At 43.5% G+C, this 24,660-nt stretch overlaps 1 protein-coding gene across 1 annotated transcript; it reads left to right on the forward strand.

The window, feature by feature from the left end:
- The first annotated feature begins 14,050 nt into the window (after nt 1-14,050).
- Nucleotides 14,051-20,546, forward strand: LOC116435670. The gene is made up of 2 exons (XM_032092170.1): nt 14,051-15,753; nt 16,894-20,546. The coding sequence occupies exons 1-2, from the start codon at nt 14,703-14,705 to the stop codon at nt 17,274-17,276; spliced, it is 1,434 nt and encodes a 477-aa protein (XP_031948061.1). The 5' UTR covers nt 14,051-14,702; the 3' UTR covers nt 17,277-20,546.
- The last annotated feature ends 4,114 nt before the right edge of the window (nt 20,547-24,660 follow it).

Here is a 24,660-nt window from a genome sequence, read left to right on the forward strand (position 1 = left end):
TTTGTTGGATTTGTATGTGGGTTTGGTTTTAGTTTTTTGTTTAAATTAATGACTTAGGCAGTGTCATAAAATTTCTTATCAATTACCACATTTTAATCCTCATGAGGGTTAAAGTTCCTCTCTCAGTTTATCAGCAGTAGCCTGGAAATGACCAGTTTGTTCTCTGAGTCACAGATTTCCTTCACAACCAATATTTGAAATAACCAATAACCAGTTTTTATGCTTTATGGAGTCATTTAGCTAGTGGCTGCAATAATGTGAAGAGACTGAGTGCTTTAGACAGTTAAATAAATAGTACTTAGAAATTATAAAATCCTGGAATAGTTTGGGTTGGGATTAAAGATAACCCAGTGTCACCCCTGCCATGGGCAGAGACACCTTCCACTGTCCCAGGCTTCCCCAAGACCCGTCCAACCTGGCCTTGGGCACTTCCAGGGATCCAGAAGCAGCCACAGCTGCTCTGGGAATTCCATCCCAGCCCTTCCCACCCTCCCAGGGAAGAATTCCTTCCCAATATCCCATCTAACCTCGCCCTCTGGCCGTTTGAAGCAATTCCCTCTGTCCTGTGACTCCATGCCCTTGTAAATATATACTCTCATGGAATTCAGTGGGATTCAGGGACGTTCGCAATCTGGTGCTTGTCCCTGTGCTGCAGCCCTGGTCCCTCACCTGCCCACTTGGCTGTTCCCGGCACATTCCCCAGGAAATTTGGCAAGAACAGCCACAATGGAACAAAATTCCTGCCTGTAGAGCATGGCAGCTGGAGGGAGGCATAAAAATGCTTGTACATGTTTACACTGAGATTTCTATGCATAAATGCTTGTTCCAATTTAATTAAAAATAACACAGAAAAATAGTTAAGAGACCTTACCCTGGGACATGGGTGGCACTTAGAGTTGATAGCAGTTGCTCTTCTCCCAAATGAAGCGATTGAGCAATTAATTGCAGAAAGTTTCTGTAGTTCAGCAGAGATCGTGCCACACTCAATTTACACTCATTCCCATGGATTTAGCACCATGCTTTTCATGCTAGAGCAGAAAAAGGAAATTAATGGATAGCAATTCACCTCCAGGATTCCAGGAGTCACACAATGCAGTTGTTTTCTTATGCATTCTCTTGTCCAGAATAATTAAGAATTCCAGGACAAACCTGGAGCCCCACCACCAGTTTTTTGCAGGCTCACAAGTGGCATTTCTTAGCCTAAAGAGTTCAAACGTGTGGGGCAAGAACAATGCCTTAGCAGACAGATTATTTGCAGACCTTCACTGATTTGTTTAAACATTTAAAATGAATCTAACACTTACCTTTATCTAAATAGACCACAATAAGTGAGCGAACGCCGTGCTATTATTACTTGAGAGTTTCTCATGTTCTTTCACCTTTAAATTCTCTTCTCTTCTCTTTCAACTGTGGTTATTTTAATAATTTGTAGTTGAAGCCCTCCAGATTTCCTCTACAGCAATCCTGCACAGTTCCCAACTCCCATTGCACCCCATATATCAACCCACTCTTTCAACTCCTGCACTTCCAAACATTTAAAACACCTTAATGGCTTTTCTCACTGAACCGTAAAAATTATTTATAAATTCATTTTAAGACATACATACAACGAGAAACTCATAACACGTTGTGAAATACGAATTATATTTGCTGGATTATAAAAAATTCTTTGGGTCTATGTATATGTAATGAAGGAAAAAAGCCAACTGCTTCTCCAAGTGGACTCTTATTATAAGCAATCACCAAATGCAAGGTGAGAGGATAACTAATTATTTGCTATAATTACTTCTTAAAATAAAGACCTTGACAGGAAAAAGCAGTCCCTTCCAAGACCTAATTTTAATTAAGTACATTTGGTGCAGTTTCAAGGAATAGTCTCACTATTTTATCCAGGATTTTTCACAATAAAACAGCCGCAGCATCTCCTTCTCTCTAAGGTTAAAAGCAACAGCAGGGGCTGTTAATCTGAGTTACCTCTGCAGCTCAGCAAGGGAAGTCACGCCAAGAGTTCAGTGACCCTTCAGGGGAAATGCTTTTCATCAAAGTTTATACATTATTTGGGCTCCAGGAAGAGAGGGTCCTCCCTAAGGAACTGATGGAAATATGAAGAGTGGCGGTTACCTTCAGCCACTGGAGGTGTAACTACACTTAGTGCATCGAACTCAAGATGTGAAACTGTAAAATGTTAATTAAAAATATCTAAGAATTAAAACTAGAAGACAAACTTTTTGAAACACAACCTGAAATTCTGACCTGAGGCTCGTGTGCCAGATTTGTCCTGCAGGATAATATCCAGATGGACTTAAAACGAAACTGCAAGTCAAAGAAGGTTTTTCTTCAGTTCTCTCCGGTTCCAGCCATTCCTAAAGCCCAGGCTGCTCTTCTCAAGAATTTGGGCTGTACCTCATCCCAGATGCCCAGACTCACTCACAAGAAGTCCAGTTGTTAGCTAAAAACCCTTGGCTATGCTTTCATGCCCACTCGGTCAGCTTCAGGGCATCACCTCAGCCCATTTGGTCATCTCCCATGTCTTTGAGCTCTCGCTGTAGGACATAGTGCTCTGTACCACACATTTCCTTTCCTTTCAGCACACACAGGGTGAGAGCTCATTATTATCCCCATTAAAGCAGCACCGCTCGGAGAGAGGGACCTGTGCTTTGAGCACTACTGGACTGGGGTTCTCCTCTCTGTGGCAAATAGGTCACAACATCTCTTTTCTACTTTATAGCAAAGTATTCCAAAGTGAAATTTAATCTGCCAAATCCACAATGGAGATTTTTAGTAAGATCCTTTCTGCAAGGAAAAAGCCATAAAGCAGCTGCCTCAGAATTGAGATGGAAACACTGATGATCTAAATCATCCTAGCCTGGTATATAAATGAAAAGCAACAACCAGAGTAGGGATTGATCCCTGGAGAACTCACTGGTGATTCATTGTGGAAGATGAAAAGCTGTCTATATAAACAAATTGTTTATGGTCTGTTAAACAAAACTAAAACCAACGGAGTGTAGTAGATGCAATTCCTGCTGAGGATTCAATCTTAGCAAAGTGCACAGGTCTGACCCTGCAGCCCTTTTCCATAAGAACCACAACTGGAACAAGAAGGGACTGCAGAATTTGCCATCTGTGCCCCATCCCTATCTGATGAAAGGAGTCAGAGCCTGAGGAAGTGCTTTGTGTTGCCACTTTGTTGAACATGGCCCTGCTACAGCCAGAGGCAATAGCGGGGCCTGCAAACAGTAGCGCTCAATTCGTGACCTGTGATCACTCAGGCAGACCTCGAGCAGCTTTGTCCTGCTGGGCTCAACCTTGGCAGATACTGAACATCTCCATCCTTTTGGGCTCCAACCCTGACAGACCTTGAGCATCTCCATCATTCTGGGTTCCAAGCTTAAGCAGGTCCATCTTTTTGTTCCAGCCTTCCCTCAGGGAAGAACAGTCCTTTCATCCGCTTGACTGATATTGGAGAGGCAGGACAAGGGATCAGCAAAAAACACAGGGATTTAGGCTAAAGAAGTAACTTTAAAATCCTTCTTCCGTCCTAGCTCCACCCCACTCGCACCATCTCAACTCCCAGGGAAGGACATGGGACACGCGCAAGTTGGATCAAAGGAACAAAGGGTTGGAATAGTGTCACAGCAGCAGGTGCCTTTAAGCACTGCCAGAGATCGTTACGTTCTTTTCACTCAGACCTGCCTAATTTCCACCATGCTGCCGTTTGGAGTTTATTTTCAGACATCGTTGCCTTCAACCTTCAGTTTCCCTGTTAACCCAAGGAGCCTGTGCTGCCGAGGCTGGAACGGCAGCTGCGCCGCACTAAGACAAGGCAGTAAAACATCTGCTCCTGGAGAGCTTTTCTGGGCAGATGGGAGTCCTGGGGATTCTGATAACAACCCCTGATGTGCTTCCATGCTCACCTGGCCACCCTTTCTGGCAGCCTTTACACGCGAGAACACGTCTGCCATTGGGTTTTAAAATTAACGAACCTTTGGGACGTCTTGTTTACAGGTTGATGATAATGGCAAATCTGTTAGACAAAAAGAAAGGATAAATACCTTCCCTGGGACAGGTTTAGGGAAGGATTATGTGATTGCACAACAAAAATTCACAGGAAAAATAAAATTTTCGGTCCATTCTCCCACTCAAAGTGCAACTGAGGTTTACGGTTTGGAACCACCGCACAGGTATTCATTAAACTGGGCTCTGCAGGCTTGCACCACAAGAAATATCCTAAGTGGAGAGGCTTAAGGAGGAGTTTGGGCCTGGAAAATATTCCAAAAAAATCTAATCAAGTGTGAAAAAGAGGACACTGGAAATAGAAACAGGTGACTGATGTTAAGTAGTAAATAATAAATAAAACCAGGCACTATTGGAAGGTCTGGCCACCGAACAAGGGAGATCTTCCTTAACCCAGTTAATTGTCTTCAGAAAAAATGGCAAAGATTATGAAATCTGTAGCGCTTTCATGCTTGTCTGGGATGCACACACACATAAAAGAGTTGTCTTTATTACTTCTGAAGAGGATAACATTTATTTCATTAATAAAGTAATGTGAACAGCAGATAGAGAAGATGCTCTGCCAAACCATCTCTTAATAATTCTCAAATGCATCTTTAAGAGTACTGCTTAAGCATCCACATCTCCAGAAGACAAAAGAGACTCATAATCACAGGACAAATCTAATCTTAACAAGCAGGAAACCATGGGAGCTTCCCACATCTGTTTTTCTCTGATTAGATTAGCAGTGGTGTCATATCCAATGTCATGCCATTGAACACTGACCTTCAGCAACTTAGCAGAGCTGTTATTTTTGTTTAAAACACCAAGAAAAGCTTTTTGTAGGCTGCCTTTCTTGGTGAAGATCATCAATATGTGCATCATGTAACGATGGATTGCTCTAGGAAGTGACAGAATTGTGTGACTGGGACTTTGGGGGACCCAGCTGCCAATACCTTCACAGGATCCATTGGTCAGGACTCCACAACTCACCAAAAGGTCTTGGAAATATTTATTACAATTCTTTTTGGTGTTGGCATTTCCACAATCCAGGGGTGCATTTCTGCTGCGTGTGTAGCTGGGTTAGGAAAAACACTAGCCACTGACAGATGACCTGACTTGCTCTGCCAGGCAAAACTCTCTGTGCCAGGCAAAACTCTCTGTGCCAAGCTAATGCACTGGGATGGCATCTGAAATACACGCAATAAGGATTCAAGCAGACAATACTAAAGTTGCCAAACTTAAGATAAGTTGTGGAAGATCAGGAGTTTCATCCTGGACATCTGCAGGAGCACAGCTGTCCTTTAGGTCCTTCTGAGTTCCCTTTAAGTCAGACCAGTAAATGCCAATTTTCTTGCTGCAGAATGTTTTCCTGCTCATTGTCATCACATTTCAGGTTTTGGCTGATTTCTCCTACCACCTCTACTGGGAGATTTAGCAAGTGTCTGGACTTTATCACTCAACACTATTTGATATAGGGAAATAGTCAAGTCCTCAAAACTTTAATTTTAACTAATACTATTATGGACTCATCTTTCTGTTTACCACGTCATAAAACATCATCTCCAGCAGCTTTTGAAAGTTGGGCAAATTCAGGCAAGTTTTCCCCTGTTCTGCCTTTAAAAACAGAGAGTTTTCTCGTTGACAAGAACATGAAGCGCACCAGCATTTACTTCTTCTTCTCTTCCAGGGTGGAGCACAGAGGCAAAACCAAACAAACTTCCCTGTCTCCAAGCAAGAGGATTTTTTTGTTTGTTTTAAAAGCAGAAGTTGCCTTTCTGCTGGAAACCCAAAACAGCCAGACTTCAAAACATCCCGTCTTAGCAAGTACAAAGCAAACAAACCCTCTGCAAAACAAGCAAAACAAACAGCCCTAAAGTACTTCAGACACATCAAATCAACCTGGTGTCTTCCCCTTTAATTTAGATTACAGAAGTCACAATTACATTTTCTCGCCTTATCAAAACATCTCATTTAAACTGGGAAATCACCACAGGGAGGTTTTCATTAGATTTGTATTTTCCAGGGTAAAATTCCTGTCATAGGAAATACTCAGCTACAGCCATTTCCCATTAGCAAAATTATGTATTAATGACAAATATTCTTGAATTGTTTACAGCCAGAGAGGCTGGTGCTTGAGCAGGTCACTGCTAATGCCATCCATTATCTCATTTCCAAAGCGTCCTTATTTCCTAGATTTTCCGACTAAGGTTCACAAAGAACAGATTTGTTCATTGCCTCCTGTGCAAACATTATTTGCAGTGATATCAGCTCTCAGTACATCAGAAAATTGCTTAATTCCTGTGGACCTCAGACGAGATTGGAGCATATTTATCAGGGACAAGTCTCTCAATTAGATAAACAACATTCGCCAGCCTCCAAAGGTCCTCCGACCCCCAGCAAGCATTTTTCAAACCATTATTCTGTGCATTTAATTAACCGCAGAGGGAGGAAAAGGAAACACTCCAGAATCCAGATGGAATGATTCTGCAGTAATACAACCAAATAATTAACTTCAGGAAAGCTGCTGTGAGACACAACCAGAGAAATGTCCAAGTTTGCAGAGATCCTGGAAAGTAGGAAGGTCAGGTGTTGGGGAAGATGAAACAGGAAAGCTTTATAAATATGATTGCCTGACAAAAGATTTTGGGAATATGAAAACTATAAGCGACATCGAAATGAAAGCCACTTTTGAAATACCAAATCTTAGTTACTGAACAACTGGAAAACAATGGTATGGCCAACTGAAGGTAATCCCCTCCTGATTGAACAATACCCTCTGCTTGCAGGCAGGTCCAAGGGTCAGAGCAGACCCTACTAGCTCAGCAGAAGGGGTCCAAAGAGTAGTTTTTAGAAGTTAAGATGTAACACTCTATGGTAATATAAGAACTCTTATAGGCTGTATGTAAATGCTATAGGATTTGTATCTTGTATTAGATTGGTTAGTGACAATTAGAATATTCAGTACAGAAGATGATTTATTGTATTGTAACCAGGACTTCACCATTCCATTCCACTCTTCGCACACTCTTACACTCTCTTACTACACTCTCATCACTTCTTCTTCATTCTCATTCCTCTCCCGCTCTCTCTCCCTCTTTACTTACCTGCTTACTCTCTTGCTCTCCTGGGCCTGCTCCGAGCTGAGTCTGGCAGCTCTAAGCAGTGCCCCTATACCCACGCCCTTTGCAATAAACCGCATGTTCCAAGATCTGACTTCAGAGATCTCTCGTCTCCGCTCGTCTACGCCCGGTCCAGACTGAACCCCAGAGCCCTGCAGTCAGGGATGGCCAAGTCATGACTTTGCCATTTTAAGCTGGCAGAGCAGTCCCAGAAAGGCTTGGTTGTAAAGGAGGACAGCCCAATTTAGGGCAAGACGCTCCTTGATGATTCAACAGATAGAACTGCACACCATTAGTGAAGCTGTGGAAAGCCTCAGGTGATGCTGCAGCAGCTCAGTTCTCATCAGTGCAGGGAAGGACTGTGTGGGCCCTGGAAAATCCTTAGAAATCAACACTTTCTCATGCTGGGGAGCACCAGACTCAGACTTCTTCACAGGGAAGAGGCAACACTCAGTGGTGCAGGCAGTGACTGCAATGTTGGGCACTGACACTCTTTTCACAAGCAAATATTACCAAATGTGAGGGTGGAAAAAGGAATTGTGTCATTCGAACCCTGTTCACACACTCTGGTTTGTTAGTACACATGAATAGGTTAGTATTAAATACCTTCTTATGTCTTTGCTGGAGTTCCTAGAAGAGCTCAGGAGGCCTGATCATCGCATCAGTCCCTGCAGTGAAATACCTGAAAAAGGCAAAATATTTGTGGCAATCAGAGAGAACACCTAGGCAAGGATGGGCTTCTCCCCTTTGGGATCCTCTCCCCTGAAGCTGTGTCTCACCCCAGAGGAATGAGGCTCTGTCCAGTGCCATTATCCTTTATCCCAGCATCTGGGATCTCTGATCTGGTGATGCTCCTGTCTCCTGACGCTCCCGTATAGGGTTTAGAAGCAAAATTCATCACAACCAGCCTTCATTCACAGAAGCCTGAACCAAAGGGCACGCAGTTGGCAGAGCAGGGAACAGGCAGGGAAAAGCCACTCGAGACTCCCATCTCCAGGAAAAACTCCTTTTCCAATAAACCCCTTTTAGTCCACCCTGGAAGAGAAGAGATGCAGGAGGAGCCTGCTCCAATTGTTTCTACTGTGGCTTTTGAACAGGAGCCTTTGACACAGTTTTAAGACATCAATCCTTTTGTGTTTATCTATGCTGATGAGCATTATGTTCTGCTTCAGAAATACCTATTTCTGCACTTGGGTAATTTTATTTCCCTATTGTTAAAATGAAAGATTGGCTAAACAATTTCAGCAATGCCTCTCAAGCACTTCCTTTCTCCTGCAAATCCTAAAGCTCTGATTCTCAACATTAAGTCACTGACAATATAAAGACAGACTTCTTCAAAAAAACCATCATCAACACAGATAAATGCACAGAAATCATACAGAAATTGGCCTGAAGCATCATTGCAGTATAAACAGAATTTTCTGAAGAGGAAATGCATCCCTATTCTCTACCCAGAGCTCAACACAGACAATAATGACCTCATTTTAAAAGCCCTCTTGTACCAAATGCTGTGCAAGGATTTAAAAGGTTTTCAAACTTCGAAGACCATGTGAAAAACTCTCCATTCCATGATGGCAGATTGAGCCATCGGCTCCTCCAGACAACAAGAACAATACAGTTATCAAGCGCTTCTCACGGAAATGCAAATCCAGATGAAGGTCACCTAAGCCTGTCTATCTGGTGTTGGATGCTCAAAGAACAATGTAATCAAGGACAAGTGCACAGCCTCCAAACAACCAGAGGGTTACATTTTGTCAGAGCTGCAAATGGCAAGTGGAACATTGGCATGCGTCCTCCAGGAAATCCCTTAACCTTGTCTGGAATTAATCTGTATCTTAAATTGCTGCAGCATCAACTGCAAAGGCCCCCCACTTTAATCTCTGGTTTTCTTAAACATGGTTTCCATTCTATTTTGAAGCTCACTTGCTTTCTGACTCCTGGTTCTCCTTGTAGTGTGAAAAACAGCGTCCCATGGTAATCATTCCCTTGTTGTCTTCTCCTTATCCATTTAGATTTTTAGTTTCTATCATTTAATCTAAACTGAAAGCTCTGCCTTCAATCACCCTTCTTATCCTGCACTTGCTTTTCTTGGTCATCTGGGCTCAGTAATACCAACCAGAGCATGGCACAAGTGGTTGGACCACAGCTCCAGGAACCCACATTTGCACTTCCCCAGGCACTTGGCATAGAGTTAACAACACTTGTCCAAGCCACATCCTGGACTAAACCTTTGGAAGTCAACTGGGAGATTAAAATTGCTGCAATTAACCCAAATGTAAAAAGATTACAGTTTATCAAACTTTTGTGGATGACTACAGTGAATTCCCCTCACACCTCCAGCCACAGAGAGTCCAGGCCCCACAGCAGCTGAATTTCTCCAGCACCTTCTCCATTCTTTGCTCCATCTGCAGTGGAGCTTGGATGCCACAGAACTGCCAGGATGTTATAGTCAGAAAAAAAGTCAGGAGAAAAGCACAGCGTTAGGCAGATGGTTGAAGTCCTTCCTTCATTTGTCTTTCAAATTAATTAAATGTGTCCAAATGAGACACTTGATAACAGAGTATCAGCTCTCCCTCTCCCATGCAGCCCCACACAGCCACACTCTGGGGGAATCTGGGATTTTGGCTGCCCGTAGATACATGTGAGACACAAACTCTCCATTTACATTTGGGAAAGGAAAGGTAGAGGATGCCTCTGATCCTGACTGTATGGGGCAACATTTTATGGGACATCAAGGCTTTTAAAAGCAATTCCATGCAGTAAACCCCTCTTTTTTGGAATGGTGTCTGAAATCACAGCAAGGAGATGATGCCAGGGGTGTGTGTTTTCCACATGAGCAGTCAGCTTTTCAAACAACACAGGTAGACCTCGAAAGGTGCAGTTAATCACACTCGGACAGTGTATTGAGGTATTAAAGAGACGATTTGAGGAGCTGGGGAACCAAGTGTGATGGGGTGGCACATCAGGGTGACATAAACAGCTGTGACAGAACTAAAAATACAACACAGAACCTGTGAGCATCTGAGCTGATCTTCCCTTCTCCTCCAAACATCTCCCAAGGTAAGAAAACAACAAGTGAAAGGGAAAAACCATCCTCTCTCATTTGGTGGGGTCACTCAAACTATTTGTGGAATATCTCCTCTGTCCTTTCCATGATTATATGTGCAGAACAAAATTCTTGAAGCACAAAGTGCTTGGTAAACAAACAGCACCAACCCAGCGGTCAGGGCTGCAGAGGTTTGGCACGGTGAGGTACATCATGACAGCATGTTAAATGCATTATTCAACACACTACAAAGTGCAACATGTTAAAGTGACAATTTGTACTGCATTTACCTCCCCATCAGCAAAGGTATTAGAACAGAACGGGGTGTGCTGTAGGAACAGAAATCAGGCACTGGAAGAGAGATCCAAGCTGAAGCAGAAAAGAAAACAGTTTACCACACTCAGATATCTTGGTCCCAAAGGGGTTTTAAAGCAGTTCTTGAAGCCAGAACACTCTAGTGAGCAAACCCTTTGTGTTCAGTTTGCAGGCACTGTCTCTCGTGAAAAAATTTTGCAATCACGTTTCTTAAGTCCCCAGAGCTTCCTATAGAAATGGGTTCCCAAATTCTGTCATCTACCACGTCCCTTGTATTCCTAATGATCTGAAGGACCCAAAAGGATTGTATGCATTTAAGTCTGCTCAGCTACAAATGCAGGAGATCCTGAGATCCTTTTGTTGTGAATGCAGATTAATAAACTGGGTGAAAATAAACCTGGGATAGCTGTTCAGCTTTGTCTGTAAGCTGTCCTGGAAGAGAGCAGGTCCATGTTCCTCCACATCAGCCCCTCCACTACGGAATTGAAGATGATGCTGATAACCCACAGTAGAACTCTTGGAAACAAGTGAAAATGAAACATATATGAGGAATGGGATGGAATTCCCAGAGGAGCTGTGGCTGCCCTGGATCCCTGGAAGGATCCAAGGCCAGGTTGGATGGGGTTTGGAGCAACCTGGGATAGTGGAAGGTGTCCCTGCTCATGGCAGGGATGGCACCGGATGATCTTTAAGCTCCCTTCCAACCCAAGCAATTCCGGGATGTTCTACTGGAGCTGGCCCTACTTTCACAGTGCTGTAATTAAGCAAAAGACCTTTTAATTTCCCCTTTGAAAAAAATTCTCCAGCTACAAGAAAGCAAAATGTCATGAAAAACTTCTTTAAGCTTCCAGGCTTAAGTTGATAAACAAGAAATTTAAGTTGCCTGATTGAGACACAGGAGCATGAAGGTGATGAGGACCTTGAGAGCTCAGGTAACTCAGCCCCTTTGTTGCCACCCAGCCCAGGAGCAACAGGACAGGGCTTGTGTTTCGTGTAAGTCACTCACTACAATGGAAGTTACACGGCATTAAAAGTGTGGTGGGTGTTCGGGTGCAATAAAAAATTAATTTACCATTCACCAGTCTTTCCATTTAGTGAAATCAGCTGTGCTTCAGCTCCATTATCTGTATGTTTCTAACGTATTTATTCCCTATATTATCAAAGCCATCTCGAACGGAGCTTTATTTCATATTATTGGTTTTATGTAATTTGTGTGTATTCCTGAGAGAAGCCCACAGTGTAACAATGACACTGCCACATTGCCATCTCCAGGCGAGCCCAAAAACTGAACAAAACCCTCTTTCAGAAGTGCACAATGATAGATGTATCTTTTTAGAATGCAAATTTAAAAATACCTGTTCTTTTGGAATACTCTCCTATTTCAGGGAATGGAGGAAAAGGTGTGTTTTACTTCTGGAATATTCCACAGGTCTACCTAGGCAGACCTGGATCCAGAGCAGCAGCTCAATCCTGCCTTTCTGTAGCCTCCAAAAAATTGCAATTTGCTTCTAAGGTGGATTTTAAACCTGCAGAAGAAGATTATTTGTCTCTATCATCCCTAAACTGAAAAACTCTGAGATTCAAGCCCATAACTCTCCCCATGAAGCTCCTTCCAGGGGCTCTGAGTGACAAGTACACAGAGTCAGTCATTTGGGTACAAGTTTGATTTTAACATCTCCTGTCGTATCAGGACCCACAGCGCATTTAAAAGGGACAAAAACAAGCCCAGCTTTAACTCCTGGCCAGGCCTGAGGCCTGAGACTTCCTCAGCCTCACACAGGTTCTGACTGAGATGTGAAGGCACCAAAGAGCTGTGCTGCCTTGTTTGCAAAATAGTTAAGCTGTTGCAACCAATTACTGTACCCTTCGAGTATCATGATGAGGAATGACATATGTAAAACTTCTGGAAAGCCTTGTTCACACAGCAACCTCCCTGCTGGAAAATGAAAGGATCAAAACCAGTTGTTAAACCTCTGTCATTGGAACACAGATTAGGGATGTATTTACAGCAGTTTTTTTCAGAATTTAGCGTGGCTCATGATGGAATAAAAGCCAGGCTTGCAAAGGTGATAATAGAGCACAGGTGAGATGCAGAGGGAGCTGATCTTCACTGGAAGCAATAAATATTCCCTCATTTTGCCTCCAAACATGGTTGTTAAATCAGCCCTGACCCCAACTAGTAACAGGTCTCAGGATCAGCTACTGGAATTGAAATATGGCCTTGGGAAAAAAAATTACTGGCAGAGAAATGTCCTTCCCTGACAGCAACATCTCTCTGCAGGTTCTGGGGAAGGAGCACAAGCCTGCTGACTAATGATACATCCAGAAAAACAGGCAGTGGTTCTAAAAAGCAAATATCTGGTGTTTTACAACAGGATGAAGACAAGAAGGAAAAAATCCTGCTCCTAGAGCAGACAGAGGCACACCAGTAGATATACTCTTAACTGCTTCAGCTCTCATCAAAAGTGAAAAAACCTGGCAAAAAAAGGCTGGAAATGTGGCAGTTTAGTCTAATTGGGAAAAAGTTGGACATGGGATGTTTCTTCTCTGTACATTCCTTGCCATGGAGGAAACGCAGGTGCCAGAGAAGGCTGGCAAGAGAAACGTCCCAGTTCATCAGATTTTTGGTTTCTTTTTGGGTTACATGTCGTCTCCGAGGTAAAAGTTTCATTCTGATGTACATCTGACATGTGTAAAATATGAGTTTAGCCCAATACCACAAAGCATGAAACTGGAAAGAAAATTGATTCATTTCAGGGAAAAAAAAAGTTTTCTTTAAGAAGTCAAAAGCTTCATTGCCCAAAAAGGAATTAAAAGCGTGGTCTGTGACTACGCTTGGTTTCTTAGCTGCTTCTGGTGGGTAGAGGGGAAATAATATGAAATAATAAAAGCCAGTATTGCTGGATTCCTGGATTTTTCACCAGATACAGCAAGATATGTAATCCTACTGTGTCAGCAACACCTACAGGTGTGTCTGCAGTAAAGCTCAACCCCACCCTAAGCAAAGATATCCTGAATTTTTTTTTTCCATCATAACAGGTACCTTTAACACGTATGGCTTCCCTCAGCAAGCATTCGTGTCACTGCCCTGGCTCTGTGCCCACACAGGAGGGGGCCACAACTTCCACCTTTGCATTAAGAAAATCTCTTTTCAGCAAGGCTGTTTATCTTGAGTAGTTGTAACATCATTTAGACTCCTTTGCCAATCCCAGAAAAATGGGTTCAATGCCTAAAAACCAAAAATTAATCCTGTCCCTATTGAAAATACTTGTTTTCACACAGAACAAGCTTCAGAATTGTTTGATACATGACAGAACGTGCTGCAGCCACAGAGCTCTCCATCAAACCCCATCCACCACATCAATGAGGAAAAAAATTAATAATTCTTGTGGAGGTTTTGGTTTTTGCCTGCATTTTAACTGAACAATAAGTCATTTAAATTCCACTGGGGGAGCAAAGGAAACATCAGTCAAATCTTACTTGACATGCTCATCACCTGACTCAGTGTCAAATCAAAACATTTTGCTTTGTTCTTCCAATTATCAAACTTGAAGACAAATTACCACAGCAAAGTCAGGCTCTGCGTATTAAAACCCGTTGTAATGTATTTGAACCCTGATAGTGTGCCCCAGCCAAACCACCTCCAGTTATTCTTATCAGAGCCCTCAGGAATTCATCAAGGTTACTGAAATGCAAACTGTGCTAAATTGGGAAAGAAGAAGCTGAAAAACAGAATACCAAGACAGCAAGAAATAGATAAAGAAGGACTGTGCCGCACTGGACTAGAACCAATCATATTTTCTGAAAAGTGCGTGCAGAGTGTGTGGACAAGATAGAGGGACCAATCAAGTAATGAGTGATCGTGTGCACAGCAGTTGTAAAATGTGTACGTAGAGTGCAATGTAAACAATAAAATGGCTTCTGCGAAATCACATTGATTCGTGGTTCAGAAGTCCTGAGCTCCCACATGCTGGTGGCCCTGGCGTGATAAACGCTGCGATAGTGAAGCAGACAGGACCCTTTGGATTCTGAAGGGGGTCTGTGGAGTGAAAAGGCCGGGGGACCCCATCGGAACCTGCTGCGGCTGGACCGTGGAGGGGGGCAGAGTTGGAGGATGGATCCACTGGAGTCTGGGAGCAGAAGAAAGCTCCTGGGAAAAGAGCTCCGGAAAACGTACGCTGCAGTGGGTACACCCGAAGAGGTGAGTGACCGGGGGCTGGAGGATGGGGAAGGGACTGTCAAAAGAAGAACAGGCCACGTTCAGGGTTCTCCAGCGTATTGTCTCCGAGAGAGAAATTAAATATGACCCAGAGGTCTTGAAAGGACTGTTAAGATGGGGTCAGGAGAGAGGATTTTTTGCCACCCTCTGGAGTGTTGTCAACACCCTTGAGTGGGAAAGGCTGGGAATCGCTCTCTGGGATGGATTAAAAGAAACTAAGGGACTTAGCACAGTATGGAAATTAATAATAACGGTGCTAAGGCAAATAGAAGCAGAAAAAACAGCTGCAGCAGGGGCAGCAGCCCGTCTAGAGCCAGGTGGTCCCGCGACTGCCTTTCCGACATTCGCACAAGAATTTTTTGGGGGAGTAGACCCAGTTATACCGTCCCTGCCTCCTGCACCCGCGGGGACGGAGTTACAGGCTCCGCAGCCCGCACCAGAACCAGAGAAAATAGAAGTGAATGAGCTACCCTCTCCACAGCCTCCAGGATTACCTACGGGGTGTCCCGTGGCATCCCCTGAAGAGTTAACAATTGCATTAGGAGAGCACGGATATCCCCCGCGACCCCCCTCACCGCCCGTTCGGATGCAAATGACGGGCATTCAAAGGCAGAGCATTTGCGCAGCTTTGAAGAGGAAGAGCACAGGCGGCAGGAGAAAGAAAGAAAGAGAAAAAAAGAAACCGCTACTGATGGCGGAAGGGAGAAAGAATCCTGAATCGACTGCCAAATCTGTGTACGGCGGTGCCGAGCTTTCGGACCGCGCTGGCCCGGCTCGCCGGGGTGGGGTGGCCCCGGTGGGGTCCGTCCGCCCTGTGACTCCTGCCGAGGAAACAGAGAAGGGGGGAAAACCGCGGGAGCGAGAAGGGGAAGAGGGGAAATTCCAGCCGGGGCAAAAGTTAGAGCGGAGCCGGGGAATGCGAAGAACGACTGATCCCCCGGCTCAAAGGCCGGAGCGGAAAAAGGAAAGTCCTGCCTGCGGCTCCCCAAGCCGCCCTGCTTCCGACAATCCTGCTCGGCGGTGGCAGGGAATCATACGGGAGGCTTTGGTAGAGGGTGAGTTTATTCCACAAACGTTCCTGGTAATCGCTGCCCCCGGTAATCCAAACCAACACCAGTGGGTGGGGCTGGACTGGAAGCTCATCCGAGAAGGGCAAAAGGCTGTAATGCAGTATGGATTAACTAATTTGTATGTGCAAACCTTGCTGGACCACATTTTTACTAGTGGTTTAATGGCTCCGTTTGATTGTAGAAAGCTGGCAGAAATCTTTTTAAAACCCACACAGAGACTGCTATGGCAAGCGGACTGGGAAAGGCGTATAGATGCTGCCGTGGTTGAAAATCTTGGGCTCGCTCAAGGGCACCCTCGGCAGTTTACCACCCCAGACGTGATGTCGGGGAAAGGGCCTTTTGCTGATCCGCAAGCTCAGGCACGTTTACATACAGCAATTCTGCAGCAGTCTCAGCAGCTAGCACGGGAGGCATTCCGTGCTGTCCCAGACATGGGACTTCCGTCACCATCCCATACAACCGTTAAGCAAGAGGCAAAGGAGACTTTCATGAGTTTCATAGATTCCTTTGCAGATCGTTGGTCTCCTATTTTGCCATTGTCTGTGGCTGTGCTGAATAAGGAAAAACGTGTGATGGGTATACTGATGCAGTGGGATGGCCCAGCTAAACAGCCACTAAAGATCTTAGAGTGGGTGTTTTTACCATTCAGTTTGGGTAAATCTGTGACTATGTGAATGGAGGCTATAGCAAAAACTGCGGTGAAGGCACGGAAATGAACATTGGAAATTGCAGGAAGGGAACCCCAAAATATTCTTCTTCCATTAATTAAGGATTACTTGCAATGGTCATTACAGAATTCAGACACCTTACAATGGGCATTGTTGAATTTTCCAGGTCTCATTAGTACTCATTTTCCCCCTCGTAAATTCTTTTCTTTACATCAACAGGTCGAAGGACTACCTTGGTTATCAAAGCAACTTGTAGAAGGCCTCACGGTTTTCACTGATGCCAGCCAAAAGAGTTCTAAAGCAGGTCTGACTTGGCAGGACAAAGGCAAATGGCTCAGTGAAATCCTTGAGGGACCAGGAAACTCTTTGCAGGTTCCTGAGTTGCATGCTGTTATCCTGGTATTTGAAAAATGGCCAAATGATCTTGTTAACATTGTTTCTGATTCTCTTTATGCAGTAGGTGCTGTTGAGCGCATGGAGCGATCATTACTGAAAGAAACTCGAAGCCGGCGGTTGTGGCAACTCTTTGTGCAGCTCTGGCAGTTACTTAATTCCCGCAAGCAGGATTATTTTATCACCCATATACGGAGTCACTCTGGTTTAACAGAAGGTCTGGCCTTGGGAAAAGAGAAGGCTAACCAACTGGTGGCACCACTTTGGGCCTCTGCTTCTCCCAATACTGATAAGTTTGGCCAAGCCAGAAGGCCTCACGAATTTTTTTCACCAAAGCACAAAGGTTTTACACAAACAATTTGGAATATCGCTGCAGAATGCTCAAGGAATCGTCTCAACCTGTCCACAATGGCAGGGTATGATTGGTGGATTGGGTCCTGGGGTTAATCCTCGCAGCCTAGGGCCTCTGCAATTATGGCAAACTGATGTGACTATCTATGCCCCTTTTGGTCGCTTCAAACGCCTTCATGTAACCATAGATACCTTTTCTGCCATGGTCTGGGCCACTCCTATGACAAGAGAAGGGTCTCGTTTTGTCATTTGACACTGGCAAGGCTGTTTTGCCATAATGGGCTTGCCTCAGGAAATCAAGACAGATAATGAGCCAGGTTATATAGCCCAATGAACCCAAGATTTCTTGGCTCTTTGAGGAGTGAGGCATAGCACAGGCATTCCAGGTAACTCTACTGGACAAGCCATAATTGGAAGAACACATCAGGTACTCAAAGGGCTGCTTGATAAACAGAAAACAGGAGCGGATGGGCTGAGCCCATAGGACAGAGTACTGAAAGCAGTTTGTGTTACGAATCATTTACGGCTAGTAGGTACTCACAGTGACCCACCAGCATTAACACATTACTCAGGTTTGCAGCAAGATTCTGAATTGATACAGCACCGACCAAAAGTTCGTTTTAAAAATCCTATGTCAGGGTCATGGGAAGGACCTGTGGAATTATTAATGAGGGGAAGGGGTTATGCTTGTGTCATTATAGATGAAGGACCCCAATGGATACCAGTGAAATGGGCTCACCCCTGGCTTGAGAAGGACACTCTGATTCCTAATATTACCGATAAATAAACACTGGTGTTTTTTTACTTTAGGTGTTGCTGCTGCTCAAGCTCTGGTGATGCTTAATAAGGTGAGAGGTTGGACAGTCAAACAGTTAAATCAGATATTCACTGATGTAGATAGTACTAGACACAGGACGTTGCAGAATAGAACTGCTATAGATTTTTGTTATTGGCACATGGGCACAGGTGTAAGAATTGTGAAGGAAGCTTTGTAATTACTATTAGCCATGACTGTATTGCTTTGTGTTATTCCATATATAATGAAATTGGCGACCCGTTTGTTGGAAAACATAGTAAAAAAGGGTTTGGGTGGTGCAAGAAGAAAAAGGGGGAATTGTTGTAATGTATTTGAACCCTGATAGTGTGCCCCAGCCAAACCACCTCCAGTTATTCTTATCAGAGCCCTCAGGAATTCATCAAGGTTACTGAAATGCAAACTGTGCTAAATTGGGAAAGAAGAAGCTGAAAAACAGAATACCAAGACAGCAAGAAATAGATAAAGAAGGACTGTGCCGCACTGGACTAGAACCAATCATATTTTCTGAAAAGTGCGTGCAGAGTGTGTGGACAAGATAGAGGGACCAATCAAGTAATGAGTGATCGTGTGCACAGCAGTTGTAAAATGTGTACGTAGAGTGTTATGTAAACAATAAAATGGCTTCTGCGAAATCACATTGATTCGTGGTTCAGAAGTCCTGAGCTCCTGCAAAAACCCAGGTCAAACAATGTTGGTTTTTATTAAGTGATTACAGCTTCACAGAGGTCAGAAACAGGCTGAGAACTTCAGAGTTGAGATTACTAATTGGGGCGCTAAATTTAGAAAATTGGGAAGGTGTTTTCAAATCAATTCCCAATTCTCTCTGCAGGGTTTTCTGGAACCCTCTGCTAATCATGAGAATTTCGTCATTTTACTCAAACCAACAGGAAAATGCACCCATCCATTACTCCATCTTTTTTTTGATCAACATTAGTGCCTTGTAGGGGAGGTTGGAGCCTCAGATCCTGAAGATTTCTCTTCCAATTACCTCTTGTAAAATCTCCAACATGGTGTTGCAGGAGGAAAACAGCTTTTTAAAGCTGGTTAAACATTTCTGACATTGCCATCAGTACATATTTTCCAATTGCCTGGGAAACAGTTTAGGAACTCTTCCAAACCCCAAATTACTTGGTGTGTGATGGAAAGGAGACTTCAACACTAGAAGATTTATTGGTGTTCCCCCAGCAGGAAATTAAGAATAATTTCAAGCAGTTGCAGCTGAAGTTTCTGCTTTTTAAAAGGAAGATTTCTGTCCCTGCCCTGTGACCCACAGCCAGACATCAATTGCAGGACATTAATTGAAGTTATCCACAGGGTGTTCATCGTTAACTTTTGCTCATTAAGCAGGTTTACCACTCCCCTGCTTTTTCCTTCCAAAGAAACTACGGAGCTACCTTGTTCTTCCAACTGGAACAGTTATTTTACTGTTAACCGAGGAAATCGACTGGTTAAAAAGGCCAAATAAAAGAAAAAAACAAGTCCAAATAAAGGAGCCTGTAGATGTAGAGATTAATTTCACACTGTGGACACAGCAAGGGAGTTCCAACCCCTAAAAGCAATGTATCCTCTCTGAGTTGTTTTCTGGACTCCTGGCTTTACAAAAGTAAAGGCTCCAAGTCCTTAAAACAGAAAGCACTTTTCTTCTAAAGCAACATTTCAAATATTAAAACTGATCCATTGATCTTTAAGTTCTAGCAGTGATTTTAAATGTTCCAAATAAACCAAATCTGAATGCAGAGCACAGAGGGTTAGCAGTGCCGCTGATGCCACTCCAGAGCCATCCCCTCCATCCAGCACCTAAATTATGCAGAAATTGGAATAAATGGAGGAAAGGAATTTAAATTTTGGATGCAGTCCTCAGATGTAACATGTTTTCACACTCATGTGAATACAGGACTCTGAAAGCAGGCAAAGCCCACATATGGTGTACCCCAAATCACTGAGTGATTATTATCATCCAACTGGCACATGCCAGTTGGGAGGGAATTGTATTTGGTTTAAGCAGCTCACTCTGAATAAGGGTTAAACACTGGCTACTCAGACTTGGATTCTATTTTCATTATGAATTTATCCACCTTTCACTTTTCAGCCATTTAACCACATTGTACATTTGTATCTGTGCTGATTGTTGCCACTGAACCTGAAGGTATATATAAAGAGTATTTTTCTTCCCCCAAAGAATGCAAACTTAAATAATTCAAGACAATACATTTTTCAGCAGCTAAAATGGATTGGCTTGAACAGCACTGTAGATGCTGAAAAGCAGGAGCAGAGGAATTTTCCAGCTGCTGAAGCATTTTGTGAAGTTTTCCTTTCTCGTGCTTTAGCTGAGGAACAGAGAAAGATGGTTCTGTAAATGACTCTCGATCTCGCACCTGCATGGTCTTGTTTTGGTTCACTGAAGAAAATCCTTTGAAATAGGCGTCGTAGCATTCAGCCAATCACTCTGGGAGGTGTCGCGTCAAGCAGCCAATAATGTCCTTTCTCTATTGCGAACCAAGTTATATAAACGAGGTGATAATTAATTAAATAATTCCGTTCATCCTGGACCTGAATTTGTGTCATGATTCTCGCCGTCCCTGGGGACAACAGTAACACAGCACCTAAAGAAATACCCTAGTCATGGTCTTCCAAGCATGAAATCCCTTCCACCCAAGAAATTCCAGTGAGGAAGAGAGCTCCTGTGGAAGGAAGATAGGATGACTCTTCTTCTGCTCTGCACTGTGCATTTGGATTATTGCTGAAACACTGATTTCCAACACAATACTGGGTTTCTAATCCCCCCAAAAGATTTTGCTTTTGGCAGAGGAACTCAAATTTTCACTGAGGGGCAATCAGACTGAGAAGCTGAGAGAGACACAGGCACACAAACACACAAATATCACCACAGTATCTCCAGACTTCTATTCCCTAAGGCAGGGCTAAATTAAATTTCTAAATTATTTTCTCTCTCGATTCACTCTGGCAAAATATAACAGCATCCCACCACAGCAGCCCAGCACAAAGGACGGGGGGATCTATCAGGATTTGCAGAGCTCAGCCAGAGAAAGTTAAAAATACCCAAAAAGCAGCAGAATTGCAACCACAGGTAGGAACCAGAAGACAAAGTTTCAAGTCTTTGTTTTCAGTCTGAAAAGTCCTTTTTTCTCTCAGTGCTAAGTCAAAGTCTTCCACCAAAGCAAACAGTTGAAAATATTATCAAACATTCCTAACCAGGGAATTCATAACCCTGAAATATGAACACAAATTTAGGACAAAGTGATGGCAAACACGATGAAGGTCAAAAGAGTGCAGGATTTAATCCAGGCTTTCATTTCCGTAATCAAATTTTGGACATCCAACCCTTGATAGTGGCTCTACAAATGACAGATTTCTGCCATTTGGGGTTTGTTAGGTCTTTTTACCACAAATAATCAGTAAAACACAGATTGCAGAGAAGCCTCAAGGCTGAGGAACTGGGCAGGGCAGAGCAGCAGCATGATGTGCTCTGCTTCCCCAATCCCGTTTCCAAAGGAATCTAGGGCTATGGAATGCTGCAATTAATTCAGGTATCGTTTTCAAGTGAGTTCCTCATCTTGTGGAAAAATGCAATGTGGCAGAGAAAAAACCAGTTTTATGTTTTGAGCATATTCAATGAGCCCCAGTGACACTCAGGTGCTGCCAAGGCCATCCAGGCCAATTTTCCCAAATAATTTCCATAATCTCTTGTGCCTGCATCTGCAGGTGTTTGACTGCGTGGCTTTCAGAGGCAGCTCAGTTTTCCGGACCTCTTATTTTCCATTTTGCTTCAATAAATGCCTCCCTCCTATTTTCACTCACTCAATTTTATTACAACTTCATGTGAAGAATTCCCTTTGGATCATTTGGGAAAGAATATACCAGTCCCAAGGGAGCCTTGAGCAGAAATTTCCGTGGGGATCCTCCTCGTGAAAGCAGCTGACCTATCCATAAATATTCATCTTTGCAATGTTTAAGGAATAAAATAAAGTAGGAAAAGTCTTCCTATAGGATTATAAAAAGTCTGGCACTTGGCACATGCACTGAACCAACACATTTTCCATTTTTTTTCCAGAAGCATAAAAATGCTGCTGCTGCACGGCTCTGGCAGTTCTGGGCTGATAATTTGGTATTTCTACAGATGAAAATAATGTCGAGTTTAATAATAATGTCTTGTTTAACTCCTCTGGTGTTCATCTGCAGAATCCCAAAGGTTCCTGGAGACATTCTTAATGCCCTGAGCAGCACACAAAACTTATAGTTATTTTCCAGGTGTTGAATTGTGGTAAAGGAAACCCCTCATATTCCAAGCTCTAACACTGCTTCCTATAGAGTTATTTTAATTTGAGTTTACCTGCCCTTCTGTGAGGGACAACTCCTAAAGCAATTCTACCATCTTGGAATAAAAAAAAAAAAAATCTGATAAAATTAAGAAAGAAATCCAACACCTTTGAAGACGTAGCATGAGCAAAGACACAGGTCATTATTGCGAGAGGACCAGTTTCAACACTTTCTCTGTGACTATGAATCAAGGTCTAAAATATCGAGGCATTTAATTTCTCAAACTGTGCTGTCTCAGGATCCAGCTCCAAAGATTTTTGCGGAAGAGAGTGGTCAATGGAGCTGCTGCTGGGCACAGAGGGAATATCTTCCCATTTTCTGGGCTGCACCTAAAGCAGAGGGAAAAAATTCCATGAGCATCAGCTGCATTCCATTCATCATCCTGGAGCAACAATACTGTGGGAAGAAGCACGTGAGCCAGATTAACACCAGTGACAGAGGAACTGGAACCACCTTTTCATGACTTTGCAGAAAACCAGTCATAATTCACCCCCACATAAACCAGACAAGGCTGAAAGTACCCTGAGTTCTGCAAATGAAAGGTGTTAAGTATGTTATTATTATTCAGAGCCATCAATCAGCCACCTTTCAGCAGCACTAAGAATTCAGTCAAAGCAAAACTCTCAGCAGAATTGCTCCAGAACAAGTCAGGCTGCCTAAGGAGTATTCTCAATTCCAGGAGTGCATGGCTGCTGCCAGACCCTGCTCACCTAATGCTGCCTCCTGTACCCAATTACACACTTGTTTTTGTTAATATTACATGAGAAATCCTTACAGTTACAATAAATCACCTCCTGTGAATCCTGCAGCTCAAAATTTTTTTAATGAACGTTCATTGCGGCAAAGAAAAGATCTCCTCAAACAAAAGCACTGGGCAAAAAATGCAGTTTTATGACACATGAACTTCTGGCTTACACTGTCTCTTTAGTGCAATTTGTTTAGTGAATTTATCTCAGGATGCAACTCTGGAATGCATAAACAGGCAGGGTTTAGGCTCTGTCACATCCACTGGTGACTGGGAAACCAAACAACATCACTGACATTCTGGTTTCATTATACAACCTGAAATATTTTGTTTGAGCTTGATGTTTGGCACATCCTCCAGCCAGGAGCTGTTTTGGCAAGGATGAATCCTCAGATGTGCCACAGTGAGGGGCCAGAATCCAACACCCACCAGACATGAGCTGCCCAGGTCAGTGGGAAGATAATCCAGCCATAGCAAATTTACCTGGTGTTACTGGTGGTCACAGGGAAAGCCACGACCTGTATTAAGCACTGGAACACTTTTAGGTCAAAACGAAACCATGTTATAAAAAATTGGCAGGTTACTGACAGAAAAGTGTGGGTTGGAATGGAGATAACTGCATGTTGCTGCTTTTGGGAAGGTGAGACCTTCCAAACAGATTTTATTCCTAATAATGCGAATAATTAAGACTGGGAGTCAAGTGACACACAAGAAAACAGGGGAAGAACGTGAGTACAACAAATATTTACATGTGTGGTGATTTGAAACAGTTGAAAAGTCCCTTCTGTGTTTTTTCATGGAAGTTTTCCTTCATGGAATCACAGGATGGTTTGGGTTTGAAGGAACCTTAAATCCCATCTCATTCCACCCTCTGTCATGGACAGGGACACCTTCCACTATCCCAAGTTTCTCCAAAGCTCCTCCGACCTGGCCTTGGATACTTCAGGCCCTTGCCAGAGCTGTCCAGAGCAGTGGTGGAGTCCCCATCCCTGAATGGATTTGATGCCAGTTGGATTTGGTGATCTTAAAGGCCTTTTCCAGACCTATTTCTAACCTCTATACAATTCCATGGTTCTCTGTCACCTTCAGGCAAACTGGGGATCAACTCAGCACTACCCACTGTAAATTCCAGTCCTGAATATTTTAGTGACTGAACTGTATTTGGTTAGAGGAGGAAAAAGCAGGGTCTTTAGGACCTGTGTGTTCCCCAGCAGAGACTCAAGACCTGCCCAAACAGTGGTAGTAAAGTGAGGGAACAGCTCAATTACTGCATCTGTGGTACTCAAAGCAAATCCATGTGCCAGAGGCAAAAGGAAAAGCAGCAGCGGCACATAAATGAAGGCATTAATTCCAGTGCGTAATGGGATCCAGATGAAATTGGATGTTATAACCAGGAGAAGGCAAAACAGGGAGCTCACTGAGAGCAGCACAGTGGCAGTGACAACACAAGGGACTCCACCTTCCACCAGCAGTGGCTGCACCCAAGGTGGGGGCTCATCCTGTGTCACAATCCAAGTGGGAAGCATTTTCAAGGCCCAAGGGCCACCTCATTCCCAGCACAGCTCCTTGGATGACCTGGG

The sequence above is a fragment of the Corvus moneduloides genome, chromosome 27, assembly GCF_009650955.1.
Source record: "Corvus moneduloides isolate bCorMon1 chromosome 27, bCorMon1.pri, whole genome shotgun sequence".
NCBI lineage: Eukaryota > Metazoa > Chordata > Aves > Passeriformes > Corvidae > Corvus > Corvus moneduloides.